The sequence below is a fragment of the Helianthus annuus genome, chromosome 10 (assembly GCF_002127325.2).
Source record: "Helianthus annuus cultivar XRQ/B chromosome 10, HanXRQr2.0-SUNRISE, whole genome shotgun sequence".
NCBI lineage: Eukaryota > Viridiplantae > Streptophyta > Magnoliopsida > Asterales > Asteraceae > Helianthus > Helianthus annuus.
The window spans coordinates 97689436-97709890 of NC_035442.2; the positions used below are offsets into that span (position 1 = coordinate 97689436).

Below are 20455 nucleotides of genomic sequence, written 5' to 3' on the forward strand. Positions count from 1 at the left end.
CACACCATCGCCACTGCGTGTTAATGCGGAGAAATTAGACCGAAACGTAAAACATAGAAAATAAAAACTAAGTCAATTAAGGACATGCGCGTTACGACAGTCCTGTCAAACGGGGAAAAAATAGATGATACAAATACGTTAAACCACACACGCACGTTACGCCATATTAACTTGCAAAATAGAGAACGGAGCGTAAAACAAAACGTAAAAAACATTGAAACACACACGAACGTTGTGTCATGTTAACTCGCAAGATTTAGAATAAAATATAAATCGAAAATTTTGCGAAATATGAAAAGTACAGGGGATCAAGGTTGAAAAAAAAAATTGTAAGGTTAAATTGGAAAAGTTGAAAACTTTTGAGTTAAAAGTAAAAAAATCAATTAACTTTGGGACTAAAAGTGTAATATCATATTTTTTTAATTTTTTATTTTTAAAAACCACCCTATGCATAAAGTACAATATCTTTGTGCATCAAAATGTTGTAAATGTAAATTTATATTAGGTAAATATGTTTTTGTAACATTTAATGAATTATAAAATAAACTCATTATTAATATTAAAAAACAAACATTTCATAACTTAAAGAAACATAACTTTAAAAAAAAAAATACTAAATTGGTAAAAATTAGAAATCCTAAAGATTCCATTTTTAGCGATCTTTTTATTCATTTTACGTAAAACCGCTCGGTCTTCTTCCGGATACGAGTTGATATCGGTTGTCATTATCTCTCATTCTTTTAGTTCGTTTTTTTCTTGCTTCAACCGAATCCGTTTGTCCACTTCACGTTGCTTCGCTTGTGACTTTTGGGTAGTGACCTCTGTGTATGCTTTGAACTGGGCCATAAAATCGTCGACTTTTGAACCGCTCCCATTGTGGCTTGTTTTTTTTGCAGCCGCTGCCTTTTTGGCTTTTCCCTGCCCGTTGGACGTGCCTCTTCTCGAACTACGTACTCTTCTTCGTCAAATTCCGGCACGTCGTTATATTTATTTGGCATCGTGCGTCCGAGCCCCCTGCACTGTAACTTCCGGTCTCTGAGGTTTTTGTTCGTTTAGCGACTGCGACCTCGTTTGGAATCGGCGCCCACTTCTTATTGGTTCGCAAAACCTCACATGGTCGGACGTGTGGGAAAATGACCCAATGCGATTCTTCGCATTTATGAATCTCCTCTTTAAAAACATCTTCGTCACTTATCCTACTACGAAGATTACTAGTATATAAATTATTATATATCGCGGCAAATCGGTTACGACCGAATGCATCTTTGGCCACTTCGAAGCAATGGAATCGAGATCGCGATAAGGTCCTTGTTCCATAGTCGCAAGGAACTTTAATAATATTTCTTTCCAGAACCCATCGCCGGTATGGTTGTTACCTATATTTTTAGAATGTAACAAAAGTATATATTAAAAAATGTAAAATTTATATATTTTAATATAAAATTTATATACTTTTACATACCGACACTGGGGCTTTTTGATGTGCTAATCCACGTCTTCGCTAACGCCTCCTCCTCGATCTTTGGCGAAGGTTGTGACTTGGCTCTAGAAGGTTGATCTTTGTCACCGGCTTGACGCGCCACTTGCTTCCCTTTTTTCCGTTTCGAGGATTGGGGTTGCGTATCCGGAACACATTCTTCAACTTCATCTTCTACGGGTTGTGGTTGGGGAGACGATTCTACTGGTGCTGGCGAAGGCTGTGGTTGCGATTGAAATTGTGAGTTGAACGGGTTTCACATTAGCATTTAATGCAACGATTGCATTTGTTGCATGGATTGGATTTGGTTCATTTGAGAAAAAGCGTTGGAGGTTTGTTGGAAACCCAAGAAAGCGTTGAGAGAAAATTGCGAGGATGACCAACTCTGATCCATCATAGGATAGTAGTTGGGTACTGAGAAAACGTTTGGTTTGTGTTTGGGTTCGGGTTGTTCGGATTGTATGGATCCATGGCAAAAATTGTAAAAAAAAAAAAGTGAAGAATTTTATAAGGTTGAGAGAGAGTTTGGGTTGAAGTAGTTTAAAAAATGGGGTGAAAGATTTGTATTTAAATGTAAAATAATTATTTTTTTTTTTATAAAAGTAGCCGTTTGAAATAATTAAGGAATTGATTTGTTTTTTAATAAATAGCCGTTGAGGGTGAGGTGGAGGGCCGGTACAAACGTCTCCTCCAAGACGTTGAGGACGAAGACGTGGGTGAGGAAATGGTGTTGGGGATCGGTGCCGAGCCTGGATGGGCCTGGGCCGTCCCCCAGACCAACTAGCCTGAACTATACCTCAGTTTTTTTAATGATCCATTTACCAAGTATCTAAGCCTTTAATGAAATAGCCATATGTAAAAATATGTTTACATCTACAACTAGGTAAGAAATAGTTTCCAAATTTCCACATGTATGACTAGGAGGATCGATGTCTTCATGCACAAGGTGCTACACAGATCTTCTTGGTAAAAGCCACAAAGAGTTTGTTTGACGTAAACTTTAAACACTAATTTGAAACCTAGGAAAACCGGAATCGTCTAAAGATGAACAATTGTGACCAGTCGTGTCATCATCAATACTCTAAGTAGATGCCCTATGTGATCAAGATCGAGATACAACATCAAACTCTAATGGACATATCAAATAGAATATTTATGGGGGAAAATAATGAAGTGGTCCTAACTTAGGACCAGTATAAAATTAGACCCCAATCGATAAAATAATTCGATATGGATGAGGAAACCGTGATAATTCGATATGCGTATGAATTTTATATCTATTCCAATGTAATTGTCAAGTGGGTATAGTAACTTTATAGAATGCTGTATTTAACGAATATTATAGAGTAAAAAACATACATATTTTTTACTTATTGTTGACACTTTCATTGATTTTATCTATCAAATCATCATCATCATACTCAGTAAATCTCACCAATAGTAAAGCTAAAGTAGGGTCTGAGGAGGGTAGATGTAGACAGCCTTACCTCTACCCCGTAGGAATAGAGAGGCTGCTTCCAGTGAGACCCCTGACTCGATTATAGTTTTGTATCAAGCCTTGGACCTAAGACACATAACACTCAAACAATCAGGACAAAGATTGATTGGTGCATGTACCCCCGTATCTTTCAGCTATCAACGTCACCACATGATGCATGATTAACCATCCACCGATTTTAACGTTATTTTCACGAAATTAGTAAAATAACGTAAAATTAGTACCATTTCACTTTTGCCCCCCGAGCGCTCACACATATACATTATATGTGCACACCGTAAGCGGTGCAATTTTATCTATCAAATGAATATATCTAATGGCCATATGTGTCCAAATAAACTACGTTAATCATTTATTTGGTTGATGTGCCTCAAGTTGATTGTCTTTATTAAACTTCATTCGTTGATCTAGTTTTCAATTTTGCAATCTCTTGGTTGACTCCCAACATCCACATCCAATCCCAAAGTATCGAGTTTCTCAAGTAAATTTGTATAGTAATTAATGTAATTTAGTATATGTAAGAAAAGAGAGGAGGTGTAGAGAGCTCTTTATCAAGGTGATGAAATGGATATGAGATGGAGGATACATAACATTACTCGTAAGTAACAAAACATATATAGATCATATATGAACTACAATAAATAATGTACATAAATTATTTACAATAAAACCTCTATAATTTAATACTTGATAAATTAATAACCTCAATATAATTAATAACTTGTTTGGTTCTAATTTGGGACTAGTACAAAATTGGACCCCAATCGATAAAATAATGAGATAATAATTTTTTTGAAATCCCAATGTAAATATATTGGTTCCAGCGAAACTATAAATTAATAATTACTAAAATATTTCAAAATTCTAGAATTATCCAGTAAAAATGAATCCATAGTCACTTGTTTTTTTGTGAACTTCAAATCTATATTGAGTTCATCTTTAAATCTCCCAATTGCACTTAAAAGTTGAGACATTGTATTCTCGTATTGCAACAAAAAGTTATGAAGAGTTGTTGCGCTTGCAATGTTTCTTTCCGAGTTACCGGTTCCAAAGGTACTGAATCATCATCAATCGGATTTTGAATAGTATTCGCCATAATTTCTTCAATGCTTTGAACCTCGTAACATTCATTATTTTCACCTGGATAATCCAAGAACTCATTAACATTTATTTTGTGCCGATAATGCATTCCCGTAATCAAGTTTTCAAGCTCACGAATGTCTTCTTTAGAATTTACATCGTTTAAATCATTTGAGCATGTTGGATTAACCAACTCTTTAAATTAATAATTTATTAATTTATCCATATAATAATATCTCGCTAAATTAATAAAATATCCCAGTGTCAAAATTATTAAGTTATAAAGATTTTACTGTATATGTATATATGTATAAAAGAGGTTAATAAAGGTATTTGGAAAATGTACATAAAATATTAAATATCTTTATCATAAAATTGGGCCTTTTATACATCTTATATAGGCTAGCTAAGTTTTATAACATTTAATGTATGCACTTGTTTTCATCATCCTAAAATACATATCTTATTCTATTTCTATACATTTTAATTTCACCACCAATCCGTGTCACTCAAATTAAACATGTCATTAATTTTAGGTTGGTCCCTTACACGTTCTAGAAACAATATATACATATACACCACAATACGCTATATACAAAAGCTGAGTTTTCACCAACGAACACTTCTATCAGAGAACCGTCATTAAATGCCATCATCAAAGAGTATTGGCGGTGAAATTCTTTTGGAATAAAGGAAGTGGATAATGTTGTTTTCAATGGATTACCGATAGAAGTCTTCGACGGATCACCAACACGTTTACCAACGAATCCATGATGCGTTTTCTCCGGCAAATGTTTTGACTTCTTATCGATAGATTACAGACTAATTAATCTCTGGTCAAATAATTGTTTAGCGACGAAAATATAGGCCATCAATATTGTTTAATAGAAAAAAGTAATATTTCTTTTTTTTTATTATTCTGTCAAATTTATTCTCAATAGAATATAAATGATCAATTCCAAAATGTAAATATAAAAAATAATAACAAAGTTAGATTAAAAATTTGGAAAATGGATTTTAATCATTCAACCTTTGCTGAATTGGCTGGTATTAATTCTAACTAAAGAAATTTTCCACGGCAGTCTCAACTTTCAACATATTTTTCTTCGTCAAGCTTTTGTTAACTAAGGGCTATTTCGTTAGTTTTTTTGATGACGTGCCTATGTGAAAAAAATATTTAAGAAAAAAATTCTGCTTAAGTGGAAAAAAGTATATTGAGGTTAACCTACACACACTTATAAATAAATATATTCATATATATATATATACACACACACGCGCGCGCGCGTGCATTTATACATACATGCACACACATTTATACATATATACTCACCCCCAACCACCACCGACAACTAACCACCACCATTTAAACAGATATACGTCGCTTAATGGTTTATTTCACACCAGTTGTCGTACCGCCACCATCAGAACCCTGATCCGCGGTGCCAGAATCATCAAGAGAAGTTATTATCTTCGGTACCTTTGAATCCGAACAAAAATCATAGTCAAAATTACCAGTTTGCTCCTCACCAGACGGTGAAATCGCATCGGATACCATCATTGGCGCCCACTTAATAATCGAATTTCACTGATTTAAGGGTTTTGACGACACCATTTTCATCGGATTGAAAAGTCATAGCGTCCATTGATGATTTGGGTTTGTTTGTACCAAAAGTTGAAATAGTTGCAAACAAAATAAAAATTTCAAATTTTTCATGGAGTAAATTAGGGTTTCGAGTTTAGAACTAAAGAATGAAAGTTGAGAAAACGGTGATTGATGAGATAAAGAATAGAAGTTGAGAAAATTGATCAACGGACAACGCAATTGTTATGTGGACTTAAGTTGAGAATATTTAGGATTTGATAGATCACCAATGGATCTGATCGCCGGTTTTAGACACACACACAGAGTCACCAGTGGAGGCGGAAGTTGCAGTTTGCACACTTTGTAACATCCGCCAAAACGGATACTAGCAAAATCTACCCGTTTTGAAAATCGAATCTAAATTGTTTAGTAAACCGGATTTTTCCTCATACTAACCAAAGGTGGAATTTATTTATTTATATATTTTTGTTTTATTAAATATTGTATTTAAAAGTTAAAAAATATTTATTATAATGAAACTTAGTTTATTTTGGTTAATTATTGTAAAGTAAATACCTAACTAAGTTAATTAAGTTAATTTGAGTAAGTAATACCTTGAGGGACCTAAAAGCAACTAATGTAAAGTATAAATGAAAATAAAACGAAATCTAGGGTAGAGCCGGATTCGAGCCCGGGTTTCCACCCGGTTCACGAACAAGCACAAGCACAAACACCAACTACCACGCCACCATCGCCTCGTTGGTGTTATATCCCATCCCCGTTTATTTTTAAACATAAACTCCATTGTGGTTTTGAATAAACAGGCTTGCCGCCCAAGGACCTGCCTTTGTCGATCCACCAAATCATCCTCCCGAATCTTGTACAAAGTAACAAGATCGTGTTCCCTTTTGATGTGTTATGTATCTGGGCATAAACGAGAGCAAAACACGCATTAGGAATCAAATTCAAATAATCTAAAAGCTTGCCAAATCATTCTCTTACAAATCGAAAAAATCTTGTTACATAATCTTTGTTATATGTATCAATTTTGGTATAAAAACAAATCCTACACGACTCCCTCCACGTTCCACATCAAACAATCACACGAAATTGCTCCCTAGATGCCGGAACGAACCTACAAGTTCGCTGGAGTTCAATCTCACCAGAGTTCTCCTATCTTCTCTTTTGTGTGCAACTAGAGGACACAATCTATATCAATCTTTTTTTTTCGTAGTAGATTAAAACCCCTAACCCAATTTCTTGTGAGAACACCTGTAACTTTGAAGTTTGAGGATAAAAGAGATTAGGGTTCGGGATTTGGGTATGGTTGGGGAAGGTGACTGTTACTTGGATTAATTTATAGTAATTAAAGTTTTCTATAAAATCAAACAGAACTAAATAGTGTAGTGGTTGTGGGTTATTGAGTTATATTATCAGGAATGCGGTGAGGCGCGGGTTCGACCCCAACTCTCTCCTAAAAGTTCGCTTATATATATATATATGTGTGTGTGTTATAACATGTATCTTACAGGTTATCATGTCTTCCTCCGAGAGCAGCGGATTATTTGACGACCACGATCCTATGGAGGTTGTCTCCGATGATGAGTATGGGCCAGCCAAGGAGATCTTCACATCCGACACCGACTCAGACCCAGAGGAGGATCCCGACTTCATGTCGGACAATGACGACCTTGATGATTTTTAGCCCTTTGCTTTGCCCGACCCTGCCGAGGACGACGTCCCTCTGGTGGACGATGTCCTAGCCTTGCCCCCGCAGCTACATTACCAGCTCATCATTGGACACCCTAATGGTGAGCACATCGTTGAGGTCATACCTTTCCCAGCTTTTCCACATGCTACGATTCCCCATGAGGATTGGCCATTCATCGTCGATTTAGACGACAACGGTGTCCCTGTGTTCCATGTGGACCATCCCGACGAGGACCTCGGCAACAAGGTGGTGTTTGACGTTTCCATCCTAGAGGTAACATCCCCGTTGATATCTGTGATATACATATCTTCCGACTCTGACTCCGATTCTCGAGAGTCAGTGACTTCATCTGCTTTGCATGCGGTTGGCCTGGAGGTATACCCTGCTGATGAGCCTCTTTCGCCGCTCCGGCTATACCTACACATACACCTACTCCTCCACACACCCCTTTTCACACCCTACCACTCACATTGATAACGAGACCTCACATTCCCCTGTCCTTACCAGGCCGACAGGTTGGACACAACTACTACCGGTTGATTACCTCTAATCCCACTTTTGCCATCCAGCCGCGATCGAGTCTTCACGTCGGCCATCAACACCTCACCATGGGACGAGCTCATACTATCAGCCGTCCCAGCCATTTCCACACTCACCACCACACATCATACCTATGTCTGACCCGTACCATCCATCTCCCTACCCTGGATACACCCGAGATGTGACATAAGGTCGAAGTCTCACTCAAATTTAATCCAATTACAACTAAATAGATAGCGGTTAGTGGGTATCGAACACAGGGATTTTGGGGAAAATGTATTATCCAAGTAGCTCTTTCTAAATGACTAGGTTAAACTAAACTGCAAAAAGTAAACTTCAGAATTTTTTGATTGATCGGTTTTAATTATCTAAACTGGACTAAATTAAATTTCAAATCAAAGTTAAGTTTCTGAAAACAGATTAAGAAGGTAGCAATCATCCCAAGTTTTAGGTTTTAAGCGATACTACTGTTCATGCTCACTAGAAAGAACCACATAGACATGGCTCATGTTCAATTAAACGTTTGTGAAGAAAGGGAACTAAGTACTCGGATTCCTAGAACGCGAGGTTGTTACCCGGTGACCAATTAACAAATATACAACCCTAATCCCTCCCACGATATCTCGATTGCCATTGGCACCAAGAGCGTATGGTTTAGAACTACGATCAAATACAACTTAACACTTTACAAAAGAATATCCAAACACCATAACAAACTAAACAAACATGCAAAGTTTAATATTCTAGAATTAAAGCATAAACAGAAGTATCTCAAGCAAACCTTACACTTAGGATGATCACCAATCAAATTAGCCACTCATAGTATGGTGAATCATCATAATATCCAAAATATTGTTCATAGAAATCAAACACATAAACCGAATGTTTAAAATCTTTGATCACACTCAAGAAATGCCAAATTTCGCCCCAAAGCTGCTCCAAAACGTTCACAATGATTGGAATGATGAAAAGGCACCCATAATTGTCCATAAAAGAATGAGTTACAAAAATGGTTGGACGCCGCCATAACTTACGCTAGCAACCGTAAGTTACGGTGGCCTTAAAACTGCTACTCCCTAAATCTACGGCCTTACGGTGGAGTTTTGTGTTCTGGGGCTACCGTAAATTACGGTACCCACCGTAATTTATGGTGAGGGCTGGGACTGCATTCTTTGTTTCTTCAAGCCACTAACTTGAATCGTTTTCAGCCGCACTTACTTTTAATCTTTCATTTCCCACTCTTTTAACTCTTCAATGTAACTGAAACACTAGCTAAAGTAGTTATCTAATTCTAGATAAATACTTGATTAAATGTAGGATTTAGCTATCGTTTATACCACTTAAGGGTCATCCTACGGACCACCCGTCATATCCCCACACTTAGCCGTTGCTTGCTCCCAAGCAACTCATCCAAAACAAACTCGTAACTCCACAAGCGATCAAAACATAAATCAAGCAAACAAATGTCATCTTTTTACTAACTTTTTCCTAAAAACCCGCATAACACACCCCTCACTATAATGCTCCTCTCGGTGACAAATAATGACTAGCAACAATGAGCTAGAACACATTCAAGGCAAATGTGTGGTTGTGCAATAATATGCTTGTCATTAAATCGGCCTTTCGCCTAAAGAATTCGCTAAAACATGCGTGTGAATAAAAGGGACTTAAAGGTTGTAACACGGCTAGGCATATGGGTAGGAAATTAAGGGATATATGTGTAGTAGCGCACGATTCGACCCGCTCTTTTTATTTCATCTAAACAAACATACTAAATATATACAATATATCACATCTCTTTTTTTTCATTTCTTTTTCATTGCTTTTTCCTTCTTTTTTTATTTGATTTTTTTTTATTTTTTTCTTTTTTAGATACATAAACATAATATAACAAACATAATAATAATACATAATACTAACACTACTAGACCGGGTCGAAAACGGGTGAATTTTTTAGAGAGATAGGCATATGTTATCAAATGATCGGCATTAACCTCAAAATTGGCCACTAAAAGACCAAACACTCTCGCTACCATGCTCATATATGTAATTTATGAGGTCCATCCCCCCTAAATCCCACAATCGCACACACCTTGATGAGGCTACCTAAATGCCCTTATCCTTTTCACATTCATGTCAAGCTAAGGCCTCAAACCGCATTTAAGCACAAGTTTTAATACACCCCAACACATTGCCACTCTCATCAAAGAAAATATTTTCTAATAAATCAATCAAGTGGCTCAAACTCTCACCAAGAATAGGTTTACGGGGTTACCAGTGTGTCGTGCGGTTTTAGTACTAAGTATTCAATTTCAGACCTTTTTTTTCACTTGATTTAAATTTTTTCATGGAAAAAATCAAAATTCCCCTCCCCCCCCCCGGGTCCCCACACTTGGGATACATTGACTCCAATGTATGGATTTGAAGGGAAAGATCGCTTATCAACCACACCAATATAAAATTTTCGCCTGTTCACTCAAACCCCAAATTTCTTTTTTTATATTCAAACTACTAAACACCACCAAAACCTTCACAACTCGTCAACATCATCAACATATCAAAACACCACCCAAGCCGCCTAACCATAAACATAAAACACAAATACATACAAAAATGTACAAGGTGGGACAGAACACGACCTGATCAGTAGTAACGCGGCTGAGGAGGTCCAAAGATAGATGTCATCATGACTAAGAACTCTCCGAATCCAAATGCACCGCTACTACTACTGCCTTCACCTCCTCCTTCTCCGGCTTGTTGGCTCGATGATTGCCTCCCAACCTAAATCTTTGAACCGATCTATGACATTGAACGGCCCAAAGTCAACTTCTCTAACTTCCTTTTCACAGATGAACTGTCACACCCCGACCACGTAGAACATACAAAACGTGGCGGAAATGTCGGGGAGTGTTGTAACAGAATTAATTGTTTCAAATCCATGGCAATTGAAGTTTTGTTTTATTGATCAAACATAAAAGTTTACATTGTTTGAACAAGAACCAAATAGTACATAACATAAATTAACTAGTTTTTGTCTCGTTTTAAGTCACTAAGGCACAGGTCCGCCTAAGTATATCTTGATAAGTCCTATGCATCATCTCCTGAAAACACATGTGAAAATAGGTACGTCAGCATAAAAATGCTTGTGAGATACATTGGTTTTGTGAAAACGGAATTAATGACTTATGTTTGAGAAAATGTTTAGTCATGAACCTTGTAATTTGCTTTGTCTTGTGAATCATTTGAAGAACGATAAGATCAGATGATATGTATAAATAAGAGAACACTGTATGGTTAAATGAATAACCAAGTAAAATGAGTTTGTATAAGATAAGTCATTTGTAAAACAATGTCTTGTGAAGAATATGTTATTTGTATAAAATGCAATGTGTTTATACTGAAATGATTTAGATAATGCTACGATATGTAATTTAATGCAAGCATTTATATATAGGAAGTACCAGCGGCGTATCCACCATGTTTGTATCATATTACATACGCCACGTTACTCCAACCATTTACCCCAAACCAACCACCATGTAAATTGTTCATGTATAAATCAATTGTCAATTGTTATTGTGTAAACCATATCGAAATGTCTATGTTCAATGTAAACCACCAAATATGTATATCAATGTCCAAATGTTTATGTTTAATGTAGATCATGTAATGTGTACCCAAAATATATTTTGTATGGTAAGTGAGATGTATCAACTAAACCATATGTAAAATGCACAAAACAAGGTGTTGAAGTAAAACATGGTTTAAATCAACGTTATGTTTTGTGGAACAATGCATGCTCTACTGATATTAACATTTATGCGGTATTGTGAAAATGCATACATCCAAGCCTTGAGACTGTGGCGATAAACCCTTAAATAAATTAAAGGTTTATCTAAGTTATGTATATCGAATTCGGTCATTCATTCCAATCCAATCAAACCCAGGATTTCAGGAACGGGAGTTGTCAATTCCTATGGTACCACTACCTACTAACGAACGGCGTAGCTAATGTTAATGAATGTATTGTTCCATGTTAAACAAACCAAATGTTATACCAAAATGAAGGCATGTGATGTAAACAATTTGTACTAAGTATGCACACAATAGGCATAAATAGCATGAAAATGAAATGAAATCATGTACTATAAATGTACTAATGAACATAGCAAGTATATGAATGTGAAAACGGGAAAGCATGAAAGTAACAAGTAGGCACATGTGTTTCACCCCAAAACAGTTTGGAAAATAGTAAACGAGGGGTTCAATATACTCACCTGAGATTGCTTAGAAGTCCTTGTGTAATAATCACACAATGCTAGAGATCACGGGATATCAAACGGCACCTAATAGGTAGCATTGTGTGATTATTACATAAAATTCGAAACCGCTTTGAAAACTAATCATCTGTTCGAGGATGATTGATTACTAGGTATTGAACCCTCTATTGTAAGGTTTTGAACTCTCTATTATATGGTTTTAAACCCCTTTGAGTTTTCAAAACCTCGTCAAGGTTTTGGGTTTTAAATAATGTGAACACGTGCAAACTGGAAGGGTGAATGCCTGTATTCCGGGTTTTCTGTCTAGGCAAGCACTTCGTATACATCTCATCAGACGCGAGACCAGTTGTGCTTACCTGGGAATTCTTGGGATGAGTGTTCACTTATAGGCGAGCATATCTTCGCGATACATTATTTTTGACACATTTACTTTGATTTGTCACCATCTCATTTGTTTGCTTTAGGTAACAAACAAATGATCACAATTTTCATTCGTTACCATTCTGTATTGATTATCGAATAACCTTTCACTTGTTTCTTCCTATATCTTTCATTTTCTTCTAGAATGTCTATTCCTCTCAGCACTGGTCAAATGTCCGAGCGAACAGCCAAATTTGCCCGGCAAATAGGCGAAGTGATTCAGAAGATTGTGGATTTAGGCATTGCCATGGCTCGTCTCAACAATGAAGCCTCTCGTCTCAACAATGAAGCCTCTCGTCTTGACAACGAAGCCACTCAAGAGCCACCAAAGGAAGCAGAAGTCAAGCCAGCACCAAAATCAAGGAAGCGTAAGGCTTCAAGGAAACCCGCAGCGGTTACACCTAATCAAGCGGGACCTAGCCATGTGGCAAGGCCACCAGCTAGGAAGCCATACATAGGAACTGCCCCTTTGTGCAAACGATGCAACCGTCATCATTCAAACCTCATACCCTGCTCCAAATGTACCTACTGTGGACGGAGGGGACATTTGGTCAACACATGCCACTTTGCTATCCAAAACAAAGCTGCTATAAACCTTGCTGCTACCCAACTCCAAGTCAACCCTACTCAAGCTCGCTTTCCGCCTGGAACGTGCTACAACTGTGGCGAGACAAGCCATTTCAGGAACAAATGCCCAAAGCTTGCTAATGCAAATCCAACCCTTGGATGAGCATTCGGTTAAACAAAGGATGATGCTGTCTTATGCCCTTGTTTCTTTTGTTTTCGTGTATTGTGAAACAATATGTAACGTTCATAAATAAAAGTTGTTGTTCGCAATCCTGATATACAAGTATAATTACATGTGTTTATGGCATTTCCCTATAATACCTGTATTAAGAAACTATGTTCCTTACAAACTACTCTTGTGATTCTCTCTTTCAAATGATCGCTCATGATTCCCTCGAAAATTTTAAGTACTCGTTTCACTCTAAGAAACAAAGTATAGAAAATAAAGTGACATTATGAGTAATCATGCTTCTGCGTACCTTTGAATCCTTGGTTAGATAACTAAGGGTATTTTCAAATCTCATACCCATTACGTTTTGATTTTTCAACATACACAGTACAAGTATTTCAAAAACAATCTTCATGATCTCAAAACATTTCATATAGTCTGAAAACAATAATTAACACAGTACATTTTCTTATCAAGTGCATGGTTTCGAAAAGCATCATTCATGTCTTTCAAAAAAAAAAAAAAAAAAAAAACCTTATACATAATTTCAAAATTCATCTCGTATGATTTTAAAACATTTTTATAAATATACTTACCTAGTACACCTACTTTATAATTTCAAATGTATTATATAAGGTTTCAAAAACACTGAACACATTTTTTTAGAACCTCATGCATAGTTTTCAAAAATATTTTCCTCATACATTGACTTAGCCTTTAATTTCCGCTTCATATGTCGCCTTGACATAGCTAGCATCTCAACTTCATAAGCATTTTACTTCATGTTTTGAATTAAGCACGTCCAATGCAAGGTTTCAAAACATCTTCAACTTCTAAAATCCATATGGGATCTTTTTATCTTCACATTTAGACCTTATGGATGATTATCTTTCAAACCAGAGTCCTTGATTGGATTCCTTATGTACCTAAATTCAAACATTTCGGTTCCTTATAATCGAAATCGAATTTTTTTCTTTTAAAAATCTTTCTATCTTTATAGTTAGATTCTTGATAATGATTAAAGTACCAAATGAAATCCACGAGATGGATTCCTAGTGTGCTTTAAATACATGCGCTCTGTGGCAAAACAAATTAACAAATTAAAGATCTAGATAAACAATCCTTGTGGTTATATGACTATGTGTTTATGCATCTTCTGTTTTCTTTTATACATTTTGTGTTTTTATACTCTGGGTATTAGTTATCCAAATCCTCGTAGAATCTTTCATATCCTTGTATGAGGGATTCATAGTAGGATATTCAAAAAGGTACTACCTTAAATCCTGAATGGGCTTCTTTGTAATAGTTAAGACCCTTGGATTATATAGTACTATTCCATGATTCATAAGAGACCCTTAAGTGGTCTAGTCAAAAAGATTGATTCACAATTTGGTTAAAGAATGACATCTAGTGATATAGCTGAACAGACTACTTGATAGTCTATTTAGATCATTTATTGATTTAATTAAAAGGACTCTATGGCGGTCTAGTCACACTCATCACAGGATTGTTCATTTGGTTTTCCCCTACACATTATAAAATAGATTGAGTGAACTATGCAAGGAATTGTGTAATTATGGACGCGTACATAATTATGAAATTTGGTGCACAGAAACCCAGTAAGATTTATTATGTGTAAGAGCCGATAGTAACAACAATAACAAAATGAGAACGATGAGATTGAGGTAGGGTGGACGCACCAATGACGCTTCATATACTTGTATATAAGTATCCCTCTTACATTGCAAACATGATGTTATTAAAGTTACTAGAAGCTCAGAACCCTAAACAATGTTGTTCGATCTTTTCAAACTTCCGGTTTTAAACTTTCACAAGTTTCCCTTGAATAAAATTTCGGGACGAAATTTCCTAAAGTAGGGGAGACTGTGACACCTGGGTCACTACGACCATCAAACAAATACCAAACCAATGAGATATTGTATTTCATATTTGGCATTTGTACAAATATGTGTATCATTTGCACATATCAAGTCTTGTTCAATTTCAAACTCTACATCGCTTTCTGGGGAATTATACGCAAACTGGTGCGTAAACGTACTCAGTTTAATGCGACAAATACTCCGGAACATCAACATATACTCAACATACCTTAAATAACCTTTACATAACTTAGAAATAAGTTTTGAAGGCTTTGGTGTGGCAAAAACAAGTTAATTCGCTTACAGGGACTAAACTTGACAAACCACGAAAGTATGCCAATTTGAACTGTAACAAACATTCCGGAACATGTCCATAAGTTAAACATACCATAAATATCCTTTACATAGCTTAGAAATAGGCTTTGAGGGGTTTGGTATGCTAAAACAAACTTTTGGATCATTCAGGGACTAAAAGCGTCAAAAAGTGCATAAGTTTGCACTTTCGCGCATAACTTACGTTCTGAATACATCCGGACGTCCAAAAATTTATGTAAGCATCCTTATATTATGCCTTAGTGTTTGGCATGAGAAAAATCCATTCGTCACGCATTTTGGATCGTTTTTCGCGCTTATGCGCATTCCGTCGTAATTAACCGAACATCGCATTCGTACGGCCAAACGAACCAACATCCGACATATTTTTGAGCATGTTTCATGTCCACATGTTTAGGCATCATTTTAGGGCCTTAAAGTTGGCTTTACGGGCCTTAGAAGTGTCGAAAATGGCTTAAACATGCAACAGGGACCAAAACTGCCAATTCTGAAACTTTGTGCAGATCAGACATAGCCAGGCGGCCCGCCTGAGTTTTGTCTGATCCTGATGCGGGCCGCATGGCTCCTTCAGTAATAAAAGAGCGAAAGAATACTTGTGGGTTTTACTCAAAGGGGGGGGGGTATTTATAGGAAAAGTAGAGCCGTTAGGATCGTTTCTTGAATATCGTGCCACGATCTTAAGCGTACACTTGTCACAAAGTTGTGGTGGCTCAAAATGACCCTTAGCTCCTGAAATGGTGAAAGGGCATTGCCCTTTGGTGAAAGACAAAATTTTTTGTTACTGAAGGGGCCATGCGGCCCGCATCAGGATCAGACAAAACTCAGGCGGGCCGCCTGGCTATGTCTGATCTGCACAAAGTTTCAGAATTGGTAGTTTTGGTCCCTGTTGCATGTTTAAGCCATTTCCGACACTTCTAAGGCCCGTAAAGCCAACTTTAAGGCCCTAAAATGATGCCTAAACATTGTGGACATGAAACATGCTAAAAAATATGTCGGATGTTGGTTCGTTTGGCCGTACGAATGCGATGTTCGGTTAATTACGACAGAATGCGCATAAGCGCGAAAAACGATCCAAAATGCGTGACGAATGGATTTTTCTCATGCCAAACACTAAGGCATAATATAAGGATGCTTACATAAATTTTTGGACGTCCGGATGTATTCATAACGTAAGTTATGCGCGAAAGTGCAAACTTATGCACTTTTTGACACTTTTAGTCCCTGAATGAACCAAAAGTTTGTTTTAGCATACCAAACCCCTCAAAGCCTATTTCTAAGCTATGTAAAGGATATTTATGCTATGTTTAACTTATGGACATGTTCCGGAATGTTTGTTACAGTTCAAATTGGCATACTTTTGCGGTTTGTCAAGTTTAGTCCCTGTAAGCGAATTAACTTGTTTTTGCCATACCAAAGCCTTCAAAACTTATTTCTAAGTTATGTAAAGGTTATTTAAGGTATGTTGAGTATATGTTGATGTTCCGGAGTATTTGTCGCATTAAACTGAGTACGTTTACGCACCAGTTTGCGTATAATTCCCCAGAAAGCGATGTAGAGTTTGAAATTGAACAAGACTTGATATGTGCAAATGATACACATATTTGTACAAATCCTAAATATGAAATACAATATCTCATTGGTTTGGTATTTTTTTGATGGTCGTAGTGACCCAGGTGTCACATGAACGCTGCAGCCCTACTTTTAACTTATTCATTTGCTCGTGGAACAACGTAGGCTACCAATACTCCGGTTATTCATCTAATGGTCCAGAATCCCATTTTGGTTTGGGACCAACCACATTCTCTTCTTGTTGTTGTTCATCTTCTTCATCTATATCAGCTTGTAGGATCAATCTCCTTTTCCGTTTAGTTTGAGGATCCTCTTGTTGACTAGAGGACCCAACCGGTTGCTATCCTGTTCGACCCATATCCTGAAAAGAACATATGAACAAACAACAAACAAGAACTATCAATTTTCTCACCCTCCCAAAGATATCCCTATACTTGCTTGATACTATGGTTGTAGATGTAAATCAACACAATATTCTTCTTTTTCAAAACATTTTGGGCATTATGTCTACTACATTAGTAAGATTCAGCCCAAAAGATCGATTTTTTTATCACATAATCCAACATCTACAACCATAACTCATTATAAATCAACAAGTTCTTATCATCAAACTCATACAAGCAAGTGTGTACAGAAACATGTAACAAAACAACTTACAAATCCACAATACACTATCAAAAAAGATGAGAAAATGAATACATTGATCTTGTAAAAGGTGAGATTACAAAGAACTCCAACTTAAACCCAATAACCCACAAAACCCCCAAAATTTTCTTACTTAAAGGCTTAAAATTGACTGCTAATACGTGGTTTTCTTCCAATTCCAAGCCCAAAATCAGAATGCTTGCGAAATTTTAGTCAAGATGGACCCAAAAATCACAAGATTCGTTGAAGAATTGAAGGTTTAATGGAGGTTTGAAGTTTGGGAAGCTTAGGGTTCTTTGAGAGAATGAGATGTAAGAGACGTGTGTGGTTGGGGATAAATGATGGATATGTATGGCCGGGGTTTATTGCGAATTTATTAATTTTTTTAATAAAAATTTGCCTGCTGCGTCTTTTCATGTAGCGAGAGGCTACCGTAAGCTACGCCGCCCAGCGTAAGCTACGATGGCTTCTGGCAATTTCTTTCCACTGTAAGGCAGTAACGAGCGTAAGACTTTAATCCCCCAGACTCCACCGTAAATTACGGTCTACACCGTAAAATACGGTGGCCTCTGGGCATGTGTGCCTAGCCGACTTTTCAAGTTTTGTTGTTTTTTTAGATTTTGTAAGTTTTATGTTTTTACATTTTTTCGAAAACATGAAAATTACCCTACCCCCCATGAAAAACCCGTATTGTCCTCAACACCGTGTTAAAGAAAATTCGCAAGAATTTCCCCACACTTGTTTCAAACACATTTCATGACGAGGACGGTAATTTAAAAACAACTAACTAAACTAAACTAAATTAACTATATACAACTACCAAAACTGGGCCTCTCAAGTTTCTACTTCATCCAACGGGCATAGAATGTAGCCCACTTTGTCAAGCTCGGGATTGTTAATGTCGTTTCCCTCCAAGTATGGCTTGATCCAGTGCCCATTCACCACTTGTTTCGTTTGAGTGTGAACATCTTCAATCTCTATATCACCAAATCGACCTACTCTTGTAATCACATTGGGCCCCATCCATTTACTTCTCAACTTGCCCGCAAAAAGCTTCAACCTTGAGTTGTACAACCACACATTTTGACCCACTACAAAAGTTCATTTTGGTAACTTTGCATCGTGAACCTTTTTAAGTTTGTCTTTATATGTGGATGCACATTTGTAGGCTTCATCTCTAATCTCTTCAATCTTGCTTAATTGTGGCTTCCGTATCTTGCTCGCTTCATTATAATCTGCGTTTACCATTTTGATTGCCCATAATGCTCGGTGAGCTAGCTCCATCAGTAGGTGGCCCCACTTCCCATATACCAACCGATACGGGGTTGTACCAATTGGAGTTTTATAGGCCGTTTGGTATGCCCATAACGAGTCATCTAACTTGCTCTACCAATCTTTTCGATCCACCTGCAGCGTTTTCATCAAAATTTCTTTAATTTGTCGGTTGGACACTTCAACTTGTCCACTAGTTTGCGGGTGATATGGAGTAGCGATTCGGTGTTTCACATTGTAGCGTTTCAACAACTTCCCAAAGTTAAAGCTTTTAAAGTGTGAACCACCATCCCTAAAGATGACCCGTGGAATCCCAAAACGAGCAAAGATGTTAGATTGCACAAATTTACATACCACCGAATGATCGTTAGTTCTTGTACCTATGGCTTCAATCCACTTGGAGAAATAATCCACCGCAACCAATATGTACAAAAACCCATTCGATCTCGGAAAAGGACCTATAAAGTCTATGCCCCATAAATCAAAAACCTCAACTACCAAAATGGGTTGTAAGGGCATTTCATCCCTTTTCGAAATACTACCCACTTTTTGGCAATTTCAGCAATTCCAGGCATACTCACATGCATCTTTAAAAATTGTAGGCCAATAAAACCCACATGTAAGCACTCGATATCCCGTCTTGTGGCCACTAAAATGACCCCCACAAGCGGATGCGTGTGCATGAGTTAACACTTCCAACACTTCGGTCTCGGGAATGCACCTCTGAATCACTTGATCGGTTCCAATCTTAAAAAGATCCGGTTCATCCCAAGTGACTCGGTTTCGCACCCATGGCTAAATAATTGACATAGTGAGCATACCACGGTGCGGTTGACACGGCTAATAGTTATTCATCGGGAAACCGTTCGTTGATTTCACTTGTATCGTCGATGCCTTCCAATGGAATTCGGGATAAATGATCCGCCACTGCATTTTCACATCCCTTTTTATCCCGAATTTCCAAATCAAATTCTTGCAACAATAGCACCCAATGAATCAAACGAGGCTTTGCATCCCTCTTTTCCATCAAGTATCGAACCGCACTATGGTCAAAATAAACAATCACCTTGCTCCCCCAAATATAAGACCAGAACTTATCCAAGGCATACACCACCGCAAGCAATTCCTTTTCAGTTGTGGTGTAATTCAGTTGTGCCTCGGTTGCATAATAGATCACCACCGACTTTTTATCAACCCTTTGACCCAAAACCACTCCAATAGTTGTATCGCTAGCATCACACATGATATCGAACGACTTGGACCAATCTGGTGGTTGCAAGATAGGAGCTTTCACCAACTGTTCCTTCAAAACATTAAAAGCTTGCAAACATTCATTAGTAAAATTAAAAGGAACATCTTTTAGTAATAAATTACATAAAGGCTTGGTAATTACACTAAAACCTTTAATAAACCGTCGGTGAAAACCCAC

At 37.1% G+C, this 20455-nt stretch overlaps 1 protein-coding gene across 1 annotated transcript; it reads right to left on the minus strand.

Annotated features, from left to right (window-relative positions):
• Positions 1–18588: 18588 nt before the first annotated feature.
• Positions 18589–19002, minus strand: LOC110882259. Its single transcript, XM_022130328.2, has 2 exons — positions 18869–19002; positions 18589–18814 (listed from the first exon to the last, which is right to left on the minus strand). The coding sequence occupies exons 1-2, from the start codon at positions 19000–19002 to the stop codon at positions 18589–18591; spliced, it is 360 nt and encodes a 119-aa protein (XP_021986020.2).
• Positions 19003–20455: the final 1453 nt, after the last annotated feature.